Below are 13,585 nucleotides of genomic sequence, written 5' to 3' on the forward strand. Positions count from 1 at the left end.
CAGGAAGGCTGGGGAGCTCATTACCTTTCTTCCAAGACAAGGTGGCTATGTGGAAGACCCCATTAGCCTCCTTCCCCTGACAGATTCCTCCCTCTCAAGCCTACCACCTTCAGCTCCTCAAAGCCTTCTGTCTTCTGCCTTGCCTCCCTCATTAAATCCCACTTTCACTCTCCCCTGCCCCACCTTGCTCCAGTAAACTGCTCAGGCAGAGGGTTGTTAGTAAAGAAGAGCAGCCCCAGCTCAGCCAGGCCCAAGATCACTCAGTGGGGGCCCTGAACCACTAGCCCAAGCCCTATCCTTCCTTCAGGCCTCGGATCAGCACCAGCATGGCTGCCCACATGTGTCCTGGGCTCCCTAAGGCATCCAGTGTCCTCGCCACCGCCCTGTGCTCAGGCCTTGGCATTCTCACTCTCCCCTCTCTAGCCCCCCTCAGGCTTACAGCTCCACCCTCCACCTGGACATTGAGGATTCTGCCCACATGCTGCCTTCTGCCCAGCCCCAAGTATCTATCTGCCTCCTGAACATCTCCCCCAAGTGGCCACAGGTCCAGAAAACTCAGTCCGTCTAATACTCATCTGCGGTCCCAGCTTAGTCAACTGCACAGATCCAGACCCTTGTCGCTGAGTCCTTCCTTGCAGATCCTGGCCCCATGGGGTAATGAGGACATATGTCTCTTCCTCATGGACCCCTCAGCCCCACTCCTCTCCTCCCCCATGCCTGCTCACACTGGCCCCCAGGAAAAATGTGTACTCCTATAAATATGTTTTTATGAAAAGTTTTAATGATTATTTTTTCCATAAGCAGATTTGGAAAATATTATTGATGATTTATTTTCATTAAAGCCAGGAAAATAAAATTATAAATTCTGTTTTAGGTATAAATAAAATATTGAAGCTTAAAATGATATTGTGAGTTTTAATGTACCTACTTTCAATTTTTCAATGTTTTTTCAACTACTTTAATGTTCTGTAAAAACATTAACCATTGAAAATACATAAAAACAAGTCTAGGAGTGGACATTTTTCCTCTTGCTTCAGGCTCCAACATGGCTTGACAGGGCTCTCTTTGATCTTGTCTTTATTTAAAATTTTTATATTTTGTTCCTCATGGATTTCCTTTGCAATAATTTTGATTTTTAGGAGTATTGCATTAACATATTATTTATCTTGATTACTGAATTTTTTGGCACAACCTTAAATTTTGTACCAGAAGTGAGGTCCTCATTTGCCTCACCCTGATCCCAGCCCTGCAGTTATGTCCTAGCTTCAAGGGCTTCCAAGACCCATTGTCTTCTGGAGGAAGCCCAGGCCCTCAGGCTGGCATTTGGCACCTGCCCATTGTCTCCCCACCCCATGTCCCCCTTCCCTGCTCCTTCTCTGCTGAACTGTGGCCCGTGTTCCTGGGCATTACACATTCTACTGTCCCCACCAGACTGAACTTCCACCTCAAAACTCCCTCTTGATCCAAGACCGTCCCTGTGAACATCTCCCATGGCTCCTTTCCCCCTCATTCCTCCTCAAGAGACACAAGTTGGTCCCATGGCCCCAAGAGTGCCCCCTGCCATGTCAGGCCAGGTGCTTCTCCCTGGAAGGGACTATCTTCCCACTCATGTCCAGCCCAGCACTGGGCACTGAATATTTAAATGCCCGCGACTCGCGATAATTAATGCTCTCCCCTCTCCCCAAGAAAGGACAGCTGGGCCCTGATGTAAAGGTTTATTACAGAGTCCGTGCATCCAGCTAAGTGGAGGGCAAATCGTGCCTGGCCTTGCTAGATGAAGCTCTTTGTCCTCACCTGCAGCACAGACTCCAGCCCACAGGCATCCGAAAGGACTCAGTGCCTGATGAGGAAGCAGGGAGCAGGGATGTGGGGCATGGGCCTTTGTCCCTGATGGTTCAGGCATGGCCCTCAGTTTTTCCTGCCAGGTAATGGGCCCTGAGTGGAAAGGGTGAAAGAAGCTGCTGGCAGGGACAAGAGGGTCACCTAGGTTTGCTTATGACCTCACCTGCGGTAGACCCCTCTGGGCACAACCTAGGCCTCCATCCTGTCCCAAATCCTCTGCCTGGGGCTGATCGATGCGAGCTGAACTCTGCCCCCAGCCACCCCTCAGGACAGCTCGACTATTGGCCACAGCTGGTGTCAACAGTACCCTCCCTCAACAGACCATGCCCTTGACCTGAGGGCCTGGAGTACTGTGGGTGGCTGGGTAAGGTAGAACATGGATGTGGTGTCCAAGGACGGACAGAGGGGGAAGAGCTTGTGGGGGAAGGGACTAGGGGGTTACTCTAAACCTGGAATGTGGGGAAGAGTCCAGCTTGAGTCTCTCCCTAGCACCTAGGGGCTCCCAGGCCTGCCCCTACTCATTAATTCATCTATGTAGGAGCTGCACAGGCCAGAGCTGGCTTGGACTTTGGACCCCTGAAGTTGCTGAGAAGGACAGTCACTGGCCACTGGGTAGACAGGTGTCAGACTTGTCACATGGAGGTGGTAAGGCTGGTATGGGCTGATGGTAGGCAACAGGACTGCGTGGAGGAGGGATCTCTGCCTGCTCCACTGCCCTTCATGAAACTCTGGGAGGGAGGGCTATTTGCTGAGCCCAGACCCACCAGGTGAGTCACGGGCGAGAGCTGTAGGAGACTGGTCGGTCCTGCACTGCTGAGTCACTGTGAGCTCTGGCACCCCAAGTCTTGCCTGTTCCTAGCTGGGGCTGGCTGTGGTGGGTCCTGGAGGCTAGTGCAACCAGGCCACGAAGGGCAGCGCTGGGGTTGGGGGCAGTGGACTCTAGGAGACCTGGGAGCCATAGGGGAGGCTCCGGGCTTTGGGTCTGTGGCTGGTGGGGCCACAGGTTGGGGCCCAGGAGTCCTGGGAAGCTGATAGGGTCCTGTGGGCTGGGGCTACGAGGCGGCTAGGGCTAAAAGGTCTCAGGGACACAAATGAGTTCAGGCACCTGTGAAGAGAAAAGGAACCATGTCAACATCCTTGAGCCCCAAAATAATTTGGCTTAGGCTGAGAGACATGTGGAGGTGGGTTTGGAAGCAGTGACACCTGGGGATCTGGGCGGGGTCAAGAGATATTAAGTAGGTGGGACTTGTGACCCAGGGGAGGGACCTGTGGCAGTGGGGTGGAACCTGAGGAACCAGGGTGGGGCCTAGAAGCAGTAGAGTCCAGGCAGTGCTGTGAGTCTGGAGAGCTGGGGCGAGGTCTGCTGTAGTGATGTGGGGTGGGGAGCCGAGGACCGGGCTTGGGGTACTGAGACAAAGGGGCACGACAGGGAGCATCCGGGCCCGCGAGGGGCCCACCTCAGAAGAGGCCGCAATCTTTCAGGTTCTCCTTGATGATGATGTCGGTGACAGCGTCGAAGACAAACTTGACGTTCTGCGTGTCGGTGGCGCACGTCATATGGGAATAGATCTCCTTCACGTCGCGTCGCATGTTGAGCTCGAGGAACTGCACCTTGATGTAGTTGCCCGCGTCCTCGTAGGTGTTGGGCCCTGGCGGGGGAGGGGGCTATCACTCCCTGCGGATCCTTCCCGCAGCGCCGCGCGGGGAGCGCAGGCCGAGGTCGAGCGTGGGGTTGGGGCGCCGCCTGGCGGCCGGGCCGGGGGGGGGGGGTCTCACCGTTGTAGTCCGGGAAGCAGATGCTGAGGTGCGCCTTTTTTATCTTCTCCGAGAAAACGTCCTTCTTGTTGAGGAAGAGCACGATGGACGTGGTGGCGAAGTAGCGGTGGTTGCAGATGCTGTTGAACAGGTGCAGGCTCTCGTGCATGCGGTTCTGAGGAGGGCAGAGGCTGTCAGGCACCACGGGGAGAGACGGGCAGCTGCCCCCCGCGCGGCCTCGGCCGACGAGCCGACCCCTCCTCTCTGGGCTCTGGGGCACCCGGGGCCTCCCCGCTCTGACAGCCCCAAGTCTTCCAGGGTCCCCCTCAGCGGGGCTGCTGGCTGCCTCCTCTCCTGCTTCAGACAGCTCTGGAACGAATATCCCCTCGCAGACGCTCCGGCTTCCGCAACACTGACTCCCGCTTCCCGTCGGCGGGCAGCTCCGCCTCCCCCCTCAACACACAGGCCCTGCTTGGCACTCACCACTTCATCATCCTCCACTAGCACCATGTCGTAGGCGCTCAGTGCCGCGATGAAGATGATGCAGGTTACACCCTCGAAGCAGTGGATCCACTTCTTGCGCTCCGAGCGCTGTCCACCAACATCGAACATCCTGCCAGGCCATTGGCGCCTGAACCCACGCATCCAGGCCTCTGGACGTGCCCACAGGCATCCCCTCGTCTCCTAATGCCGGCTGGGGGGTGCTCAGAGGGGACTGGCATCTGAAGGGCCGGGCCTTTCCGCGGGCAGGGTGTCTCAGAAGGGGCAGGGTCTCTAGTAGGGACGGGGCCTCGGGGCGGTAAACTCGTGGGTAGGCCCCGGGAGTGAGAGCGAGGGTGGTTGTACCGGAAGTTGAGGTCCTTGAAGGAGAACTGCGTCTCAATGATGCCCGTGGTCTTGACACGCGAGCGCAGCACGTCCTGCTCAGTGGGCACATAGCCCGGGGTTACCAGGCGCTCCAGGTCGGAGAGGTAGCTGCGGGAGACCCCGGGGTGTGGGTGGGGTTGGGTGGAGGGGGTGTGACAGGACCCTGCCCGCACCCCCGCGCCCTGCCTGTGCGCTCACTAGCCAGCGGAGTCGTTGAGCTGGTACTCCGAGGCGCGATCAAAACAGGCCTGAATACCCGAGTCCTTCCACAGTCGCTGGATGATGTCCGACATCTCTTTGGGCATCGTGCCCTCTTCGATGGTGTCTGCCATGTGCATCAGCTTCCGGGCATCGTCCTGGGGTCAGGGCGGGAGTGGTTGGTGTGACCGTGGGCCCAGCCCTGGGCCTCGAGTACCCAGAGGCCCTGCTCAGCCCGCCTCCTGGCACACCTGGCGCGCAGAGTCTCCGTATTGGATGTTGAGCGTAGTCATGGCGCGCACGATGGCCAGGATGGACTGCAGCGTGTTGCCGTAGATGATGGCAATGAACTCGAGGCACTCTTCCAGCGAGTACCCATCCTGGTGGATAATCCTGCGGCCGAGGTGAACCGGGTCAGCGACTCATGGGCGGCTGGGGAAGGACAGGCCCCATTCACGCGCCCATCCCCAGGGTCCTGGGACGGGCAGGGGTACTCACTTCATCTGCTTGACAATGGTGCTCTTCCCGGACTCACCTGCACCTGGAAGGGAAGCCCCGGTGCCTCAGAGCCACGCTGACCGCACCTCCCCCAATTCCACCCGCCCGCCCCCACCCCCTCCCCGGGAAGCCCGGAAGATGGCTAGGGGGACACAGGGCTTAAGCCCAACCCCCAGTCCCACCTGTTTTCCCCCCACCCCTCAAAGATTCTGATACCCTGGCAGAAAAACTTTTGTAAATATCAGGAGTGACGGAGAGGGGCTGACGAGGGGCATCAGCGACCTCAACTGTGCTGGCGAGCCTCGAAGATGCTGATATACGAAGTCTTTATTAGTCTGAGACCAAAATAAAGACAAACTGGAGCGCCACCTTGTGAAGAGTTCTTGTACTGCACGCACGAGATTATTTGAGCTGGGTCAACCCCTGCTTTTCATCTGAGGTGGGAGGGGAGTGTCTCCAAGAGGCTCAAAGGGAATTAGCACCTTTGGGTCGGGGAGAGGACAGAGTTGACAGCCCCTCTGAGCCTGCTCTCGCGAGGGCGTTGGGCGTAGTTAATGGGATTTCTGGTTTAGCTTCTCTGTCTTCCCCAGGATAGTCTGTCTTGGTCCCTCTGCCCACATCCAGCTGCCTGACTGGACCCTGGAGAGCCTGCGGGGGAGCCTGCACTACCCTCTCAAAGCAGCTCCTTCTTCCCTTTGGGGGGAGGCAGTGGCCTCGAGGCACTGGGTCAGCCTCATCTCCCCTCACTACTCATGGGACCAGGGACATGGCTTTCTCTATCCCCCAATGGGCATTAGTACCCCTCTACCCCCTTTAGCTGCTTTGCAGGTCTGCCAACAATGAAACGCTGGAAGCTGAGGGTCATTGTCTGTGGATCTGAGCAGTCCTAGAGGCTACCCACTCCCAGGAGCACCGTGACCTTGTCCTTCCCAAGGGAGCAGCCCTATTGTGGGGCTACCAAGGAGACCCCTCATTTCTGAGCCCTTCCCAGAAGGCCCATCAAGTGGAAGGCTGAAGCTTGAGGGAGCCCAGCCAGGGTACAAGTGTGCCTCATACACACATCTGCACAAAAATGTGGTTGGTACACACTTCTCCCGAGGGGAGGTTGCCTGAGGGAGGGCCCTCTGGAGAGGGGTCTGTGGGACACCCAGCCTTGGGGAACAGGAGTATTCCCTATCAGGCCAAGCCCTGCCAGGGCTCCCACTCTGTTCCCTGCCTTGTTGCAGGCTCATTCTTCTTCCCAGGTTACCCCTGCTTCACAGAAGGGCCACCTGCCTGCCCCTGGGCCTATGCCCTGGTGGCAATGGCCCCACTTGGGCCCACACCCCTACCCAGAAGCAGAAGTTTCACGGTTCGAGCATCCTTCTCAGCATCTTCTTTCAGCTTCTTTTCCAGCTCCCTTGAGTGCTTCTCCTCCGCACTGGCCCCAGCTCCCATGGTTCCAGCAGCAGGTGAAGGAACACGGTGGTCAGGTGGCTCTTCTGGATGGAGGGGATCCCCAGAGCCAGGCTCAGGTCAGCCTCTGGCCTCCCCAGACACCCTTCTGGCCCTAGGACTGGCAACCAACTGGCTCTCCACAGACCTGTGCGGGCCCTGGTGGGGCTGCTTAGTGGGATTTGGGAGCTGGAGGTACCCCAGAGCCAATCAGGGACAAGGACAGGTGAATCCAGCTCAGCCCCCAGCCCTTCTAATCAGGCTGGCATGGCCCCAATCCCTCAACTGCTGACTCTGCACTCCCCTCTACCCGCCCAACACTCCAGGAAAGATCCTGGAGACAGTCCAGCCCCTACCCTAGAGCAGGGAGATAAGTTTGGTAGGGTCCAGCCTCAGAAAGGGGAGGATAGGGCCTCGAGCCCCAGGAGCGGGGACAATAGAGGGTGGGGCTGGCAGCGGGGAGTAGAGGCAGAAGCATGAGCGGAGAGCCTGCCCCCTACCCAGCACTGGGCTCAGCACTGCTCCTTAGCTTGTTGTAAGCTCACACTGGCCCTGGGGGGTGGGTGCGCCATCATCAGCTCCATTTTACTGATGAGGAAGTGGAGGCTCAGAGAGTCACACAGCGGGAGGTGATTGAAAAGGGCTGGGTGACTCTGGGCCAGGGTTCCATGGTCTGCAGGGAGTCAAGAGGAAAAAGTGGACCCTACGTTTGCCCGGTACCAAGGGCTGGATCTGACCTGGGCAGGGCCTCTACATGCCTCCATGATTCCAATGAGCTTGGGTGGGCGTGCATGTCTGCTGTGTGCCTGGCTGTGTGTGTCTATCCTTTCCTGGCACCAACCAAGGCTATGACATGACACATATTTGTCAGTATATACTTGTGTGTACACGTTTGTGTGTTTGTGCTTTTGTGAGTGCATGTTTATGTGCAAGTGTGCGCAAATGTGTAGATGTACTTTTGTGAATTTCTCTTCATGTGTACAGTGTTCATATGTGTTCATTGCTGTGCTTGTGTGGATTAACATGTGTGCATGTGTGTGTGAATGTACACCTGCATGTACACGTGCAATGTGTGTTGGTGCGCGCTGGCGTTTGTGCCTATGTGCATGTACATTTATGCATGTGTATGCCTGTATGTGTACACACTTGTGTGCGCCTGTGCCTGTGTGTACATGTGTACTCAAGTGCAACAAAGTCTCTGATCTGCAGAGGTGGTCAGGCTCTTCAAGAGAATGTTTTGCAGGCCTGTTGTCAGATGGGGAAACTGAGTTCCAGAGCGGGTTTGGTGTTCTCAGGGGCATGGAGGGGTGGAGCTCATCTACCCTGTTCCTGTTCTGTCCCCAGTGGGTACTTGGGACCTGCCTAGGTGTATCTCTAGGGCACGTCTGCCTCAGTATCAAGGGTCTGTGTGTGGGCTCAGATGGGACAGGGTGGGCTGCCGGGCAGAAGTGGTTCCATTGAGCCACAGTGTTGAGCTCCCAGGCTCTGGAGGTTTCCCACCTCCCATCAGAGGCCCTCCCTGGGCTCTCAGGGCCTCCTGGCCGGACTCCCTCCTGGAAACCTGGCTGCCTTTTAGTACTCAACTCTGTTGCATACCCAAGAGACCACAAGGGGGTGCCAGGGCCCCAGTTACTGAGCATTGAAGACTGTCCCTAAACATGTGGGAAGTGGATACCGGCTCCTACTATTAACTGGTGGCTTCACTATCTACCCTGTCGGATGAGAGGGATCTGTCCAGGAGCAACAGATCATTTGTGTCACTTTCAGCCTTCAGGTTCCATCCATCCTCCACCTCCCACATTGCAAGTGGGCCCTGGGGGTCTCTGCAGCCCCTTATATACTCCTGAGGGGTTTGGGGTGGTACAGGAGCCCAGGATTGCTAAACCAGCAAAAACCTGGTTTCTATATATTGGGTTTATTTAAAGTAGTCAGGCCAATCCACTGCCTCCCAGTCTCCACCTGGCTCCTCTTACCTGCCAGGTATAGCCCTAAGCCCTGCTAGATCCCTGACCTCCCCAGCTCTTAGCTTCCCCTGCCAAGGCTTGACTCATTAATTTGGTCCAGGGCCCCCAGCCCCACTTCCTTCTCTCCTGCAGCTCCCCATCTCTCCTCCTTGCCTTCCCCACTTCTGGACATTTGCTCATGCTGGGCCCTCTGCTGAGAGCTGGCTGGAAGGAGGCAGGAAGAATGGGAATTTTATCGACTCTCAGGGCGGAGGAAGCTGGACTGTGAGGGCTGTGGCTTTGTCTTGCCAGTTCTGAGTCCTTAGTGCCCAGGACAAGGCCAGACACAAAGCCAGGTAAGAAAGCAGCATTGAATAATGATCAAACAGTTGAATGAGTGAATGAAAGTGAATGGAATGAGTGAATGAGTGAAGAGGTGTGGGAACTGGTGGCCAGGCCACATAGTGGGGGGATCAGGAGAGACAGAATCTGGGCACAGGCTGGACCCCCATCCTCCCTCCTCTGCCAAGGAGAAAAGCCAAAGTCCAGTCCCAGAGCCAGTGTTTATTAGCAAGATGGAACCCAAGGGCAGCTGTGGCCTGAGCAGCAGAGGGCCACCAGGAGCCCCTACCCACCTACCCAACTGCCCCCCAGAGCTATTTACACCCATCACCTGAAGTGGTGGGCAGAAGGGAACCCTGAAGAGCTGCTGCAGGCCCCAAGCCTCCACCATGCCCCCCTCCCCCAGCCCTTCCTGCTCCTGGCCTCTCTGCTATTCTCCCAGGCCCTGGGTCACAGTGGCCCAGAAAAAGCAGAGGTAGAGTGGCCAGGAAGGGAGGGAGGAGGGGCTGGAGGTGCTGCAGCACCCAGGTGGGGCTCTTCTCCTGTCCCCAATAAATACAGAATAAATACCCGGGAAGGGGCTGGCCTTGACTGAGTGCCCCCCTCCCAGGCAGGGGCTGGCATCCTGTGACCACCTCTTCTTCCCTTCTCTGAGTGCATCTGAGCCCCCACCCCCCACCCCGAGTCTCCGAAGCAGTCCTCGCATCCACATCTATGCCAGCGGCACAGGTTGACAGCACACATTGACAAAGGTGTACAGTCCATGCCGCATCCAGGTAGAGCTTGCTCCCTCCGTGTCCTGTAGATCCCAGTGGTGGTGTCGAGCAGGTAGACTCCCAGCTGAGTCTAGGGACTGTGTAGTCCTGGCCTGGCCCTGCTAACTGGCTGGGCCTGGTTTGGTGGGCTCTGTTTTCTGCCATCTCTGACCAGCATGGGTTTAAGTTCTGGGTGATGCTGCGGCTGAGGCAGGCTATATACAACCCACCAATAAATACTGTCTTTGCAGGGGCAGGGTGTGTATAGAATATAGATATTTTATATATTTATATATATTTATATATATATATCTTTTATATTAAAAGAGACAAGGGCTAGGCTGGCCCATGGCAGGGCGCAGACAGCTGGCCTCATGTGTCCGGCGGGTGGTGGCGGCGGTTCCGGGGCTTTTTCTGGTCCTGGGGTTCAGGAGGCCGGGGTGCCCCTGGGGCATCCCTGGGGCTGGGGGGCACGTGGCGCCAGTAGCCCTGGCAGTACTGGTGGATGAGGCCCACTTCTGGCTGGGCCAGCAGCTGGGCCAGCTCCTGGTAAGGGGGCGTGGGGAGGCCAGCGCCTGCAGGTGGAGGGGCGCTCACAGCTGGTGGTGGGAAGAGGGCAGCATGGACAGCGTCCCGGCCCAGTACATGCAGCTGCACTCGTGTGACGACATGCTTGAAGTTGTTCTCGGTGGCTGTGCAGGAGTAGAGGCCGCGGTCCCCGAGCTGCAGGGCACGAAGCAGCAAGCCCTGCTCTGTGCGCAGGAAGCGGTCCTCTGCACGGATCTGCAGGGGTAGGGGGCGGGGGCTCAGGGACTGTTTGACCACTCTGCTGCCCCAGCCAGCTCCCTGATCAGACCACCTTTGTGGCCAATCCATGTAGGGGTACCCATGTGGAATTTCCATATACCAAGAAAAACCACATAACATTTGAAGAAGGCACCAATACACATTTCCATTTCAGGAGGGATGACCATAAGGGGATTCTGTACAATGAGAGAATTTTGGAGCATATACACAGAACTTCTATTTAATGAGAATACTCAATTGGGGCACCCTCATGGAGTTTCCATATAAAAAGGGATGCCTTGGAAGTGTTCCCTTAAAATGAGGGCTACCCCACAGAATGTCCATATACTGGAACTCAACCAAGTGACGTTTCCACACAACGAGGTGTACTTCCAGTGGAGAACACACCTGGAATTTTCATGTAAAGAGGCATGCCTATAAATGTTTTCATATACCATGGAAACTCGACAGCGTTTCCATATAACTAGTCGCCCAAATGATTTCCATGTAGGGAAAGGAGTTTGGAAGGGCTTTCTTAGAACGAGGGCTGCCCCAGATTGGCCCCTATGCCACATTCCACCCACGTGGAATTTCTACTGTACAAGGGACGCCTGCATCCACAGCGAGGACTGTGGGGCACAGGAAATCACCTCACGACGCCGGTCACTGGGATCTCGCTGGAACAGCCACTTAACAGTTGCCTGGGGTGAGCGGGGTTGGCACTCAAGGAAGGCTGCACTGCCCGCCACACCATACTGCACCGACTCCACGGCATTCTTGTTGGCTGTAGAACAAGAGGGCGCTGTGGGGAAGCAGCATTGCCTCTGGGCAGACTGCAGGCTAGCAAGGGGCAGCACTGAGGGGCGCATACAGGACACCCATTCATAAAGGCAGGGCTGGCCATCAGGCATCCACTTCTTGAGGGGGTGGCTAGGGACATCCTATCTCCAAAACCCTGAGCCCCCTCACCCCTATGAACCATGGGAGAATCCTTCCAGTGGGGGACCCTGCGAGCAGCTGGGTGGGCTGCCGAGGGCTCCACACTGTGATGCACAGCACACTCACCATTGGAGTTGAACCCACGGCACTGCCTGATGGGGTTCCCGTGCCGGACGTCCTGCCGGCGGCTCCGCCTGGTGAGGATAGCTCCTGAAGGAGTATTCTCAAGGAAGCTTCCCCCCAGGTGCCTGTACCCCTAAGACTCGAGGGTAGGATGTCTCACCCATAGACTTCCCCCGGGTAATATCACCTCCATCTCCAAACACCCAGGACAGGGCCCTGCATCTGGTGGCTAAAGTTCCAAGGATCTGGGGGTCCACACCTCTTGGAGGATGCTGTGTAGCGGGAACAGGCCTGGCCATCCCAGGCGCAGTAGGGGTCCCGGGCGAGGCAGCAGTCGGCACAAGCAGCCCCATAAGCCTGGCAGCGGTGTAGGCTCAGGTGTGTGACACCCACGGCTGAGGCCACGTACAGTTGTTGCTGGAGGTGGGGGTAGGGGATTGTCAATTCCTAGGCCCCACAGTCAGCCCCCATCAGGAGCCAGTTGGGCTGGGTTCCTTCCCTTCCTATTCTGTGCCTCAGTTTCCCTATCGCTGTGCTAAGGGCATGACCCCAAGGCGAAGCAAACTGCAATGCCACCCCCAGCCCACCTCGCCAAAACTCACTCTCTTGGAAGAGATGGTCATGGTCTTAACGGGTGCTGGATCCTGGAAGAATATAAGGGTCAGCTTGGGACCCTGGGGGTCTCCTCCCTGCCCTGACCTTGAAATCTGAGGTCAGGAGCTGGTACTGAGGAGGGCCAGGGTGAGGAAGATAGGACTGGATCGTGTCACACCCACCTTGAAGACCTCCACCTCCTCCAGCATGAGCTCCTCCATCTCCTGGTCATCCTTGGGCAGCACAATGACCTTCTGCACTGTCCCGCGGTCTGGAACGGGCCGAGCAGGGCCTCAGTGGGGCTGAGGACGCTGGGGAAGGGGCACCAGCCTCAGGCCCTTCCCCCACCAGGGCACCCCCACCCCCCCGGAGGGCAGTGGAGAAGGAGCTCTGCGCCAGGGTTGAAGAGTTTCCCACCAGGATGAGGGGAAGAGGTCTGAGAGGAGTGGCCCAGGATTAGGGGGTCACAGCCAGGGTCTGCCCCTCCCACCCCAGACCCTCATTTGGGCACTGCTGAGAACAGGACACTGGAGGTATTCCTCTGTGTTGAGTGAGGCTGGAACCGAGGTGGCTGCACTAGCAAGTGTGCACCTGAGAGCATGTGTGTCAGTATTTGGATCAATGTATCCTGGAGGTGTCTGCCACCTGTCCCCGCTTTCCTGACCATACAAGGGTCCCCAGGTGCCCAGTGTCCCTGCTCTCCCAGCCCCCAAGGATGGGGATGGGAGTTTCCCCATCCCCTAGTCTGTTATCCTGGCAATAGGGAGAAGGCTCCAAAGGATGAAGGTGGCAGAGTTGACCTTGACAAGCCTGTAGCAACCCCCAGCAAGGCAGGTCCCAGCCCCATGGATCAGCACCCTCCACCCAGTGGGCCCAGCGTGGGAGGGGCTGGGAGCAGCAGTGGGTACCTGTGCCCAGGAAAAGCACCTCATAGCGCCCATCAGCTGCATCCACCTGGTCCACAGCAACAGTGGTGAGCCGGTAGGGAGCACCTGTGCGGACCACCAGGGGCCTCCGCTGCAGAGGGTACACAGCCTGGTACATGAGTGGGTGGCTGCGCATGAAGTTGATGACTTCATCAGGATAGTCCTTGGTGGACTTCATGGATGGTGTGAAGGTTCCACCAGGGCACTGCAGGCAGGTGATGAGCATCAGGCCCAGGCCACCTGGGCATGGCTCGCTGGACCCATTAGCTTCAGGAGAAACCTCTGCTCTGTCTGTCCCCACTACCTCCACCTGCTCTGCTCCTCAGAACCCCCATCCAGGCTTTTGTCTTACACCCAGTCTCTACAGGTCCTCCTTCAGCCAAAGTCCCAAGGTCCCATATGGCCAAATACCATGATCACTTCCCTGGCCTCATGTGCCATGACCTTGTGGCAGTGCTCAGCAGAGCTGACCACTCCCTTTCCACGTCATCATCCCCACCCAGTTGTCTCCTTCCTCTCTGGCTATTCCTCCAGTCTCCTCCCCGCCCCCCACCCCTGCTCAGTGGGACTGCAGGCCCTAGTT

At 57.2% G+C, this 13,585-nt stretch overlaps 2 protein-coding genes and 1 long non-coding RNA gene across 4 annotated transcripts in view; 1 reads left to right on the top strand and 2 right to left on the bottom strand.

Moving 5' to 3' along the window:
• LOC123279611 (uncharacterized) overlaps positions 1-9,222 on the top strand; it is a 38,982-nt gene extending 29,760 nt beyond the window's left edge. The window contains exons 3-6 of the long non-coding RNA XR_006517794.2: positions 3,325-3,477; positions 3,672-6,237; positions 6,544-6,674; positions 8,691-9,222. This is a non-coding gene — a long non-coding RNA (uncharacterized lncRNA). The remainder of the gene's footprint in view (positions 1-3,324; positions 3,478-3,671; positions 6,238-6,543; positions 6,675-8,690) is intronic.
• On the bottom strand, positions 3,207-8,697 carry GNAT1 (G protein subunit alpha transducin 1). Its single transcript, XM_014840483.3, has 8 exons — positions 6,492-8,697; positions 5,161-5,203; positions 4,914-5,055; positions 4,663-4,820; positions 4,444-4,572; positions 4,081-4,210; positions 3,619-3,772; positions 3,207-3,491 (listed from the first exon to the last, which is right to left on the bottom strand). Exons 1-8 carry the CDS (start codon positions 6,595-6,597, stop codon positions 3,301-3,303), a joined length of 1,053 nt encoding a protein of 350 aa, XP_014695969.1. The 5' UTR covers positions 6,598-8,697; the 3' UTR covers positions 3,207-3,300.
• Positions 9,223-9,893: 671 nt separating the features above from the next.
• The window catches only part of SEMA3F (semaphorin 3F), a 29,028-nt gene continuing 25,336 nt past the window's right edge, over positions 9,894-13,585 (bottom strand). For both annotated transcript variants that reach the window (XM_014840481.3, XM_014840482.3), the window contains 7 exons: positions 12,985-13,207; positions 12,259-12,347; positions 12,085-12,126; positions 11,742-11,899; positions 11,486-11,553; positions 11,071-11,204; positions 9,894-10,417 (listed from right to left, as the gene is read on the bottom strand). In XM_014840481.3, the coding sequence (XP_014695967.2) occupies positions 10,007-10,417; positions 11,071-11,204; positions 11,486-11,553; positions 11,742-11,899; positions 12,085-12,126; positions 12,259-12,347; positions 12,985-13,207 (1,125 nt within the window). In that variant the 3' untranslated portion in view covers positions 9,894-10,006. The remainder of the gene's footprint in view (positions 10,418-11,070; positions 11,205-11,485; positions 11,554-11,741; positions 11,900-12,084; positions 12,127-12,258; positions 12,348-12,984; positions 13,208-13,585) is intronic.

Source organism: Equus asinus, chromosome 21, assembly GCF_041296235.1.
Source record: "Equus asinus isolate D_3611 breed Donkey chromosome 21, EquAss-T2T_v2, whole genome shotgun sequence".
Lineage (NCBI taxonomy): Eukaryota > Metazoa > Chordata > Mammalia > Perissodactyla > Equidae > Equus > Equus asinus.

What these genes read in the sequence shown, in the direction of transcription:
- GNAT1 (XM_014840483.3), bottom strand. Translation starts at nt 6,597, where the DNA reads ATGGGAGCTGGGGCCAGTGCGGAGGAGAAGCACTCAAGGGAGCTGGAA. An exon ending in TAGTGGAGGATGATGAAGTG is followed by an intron (nt 3,773 to 4,080) that starts GTGAGTGCCAAG and finishes TGCCCTCCTCAG; the next exon opens with AACCGCATGCACGAGAGCCT. An exon ending in CTGCTTCCCGGACTACAACG is followed by an intron (nt 3,492 to 3,618) that starts GTGAGACCCCCC and finishes CTCCCCCGCCAG; the next exon opens with GGCCCAACACCTACGAGGAC.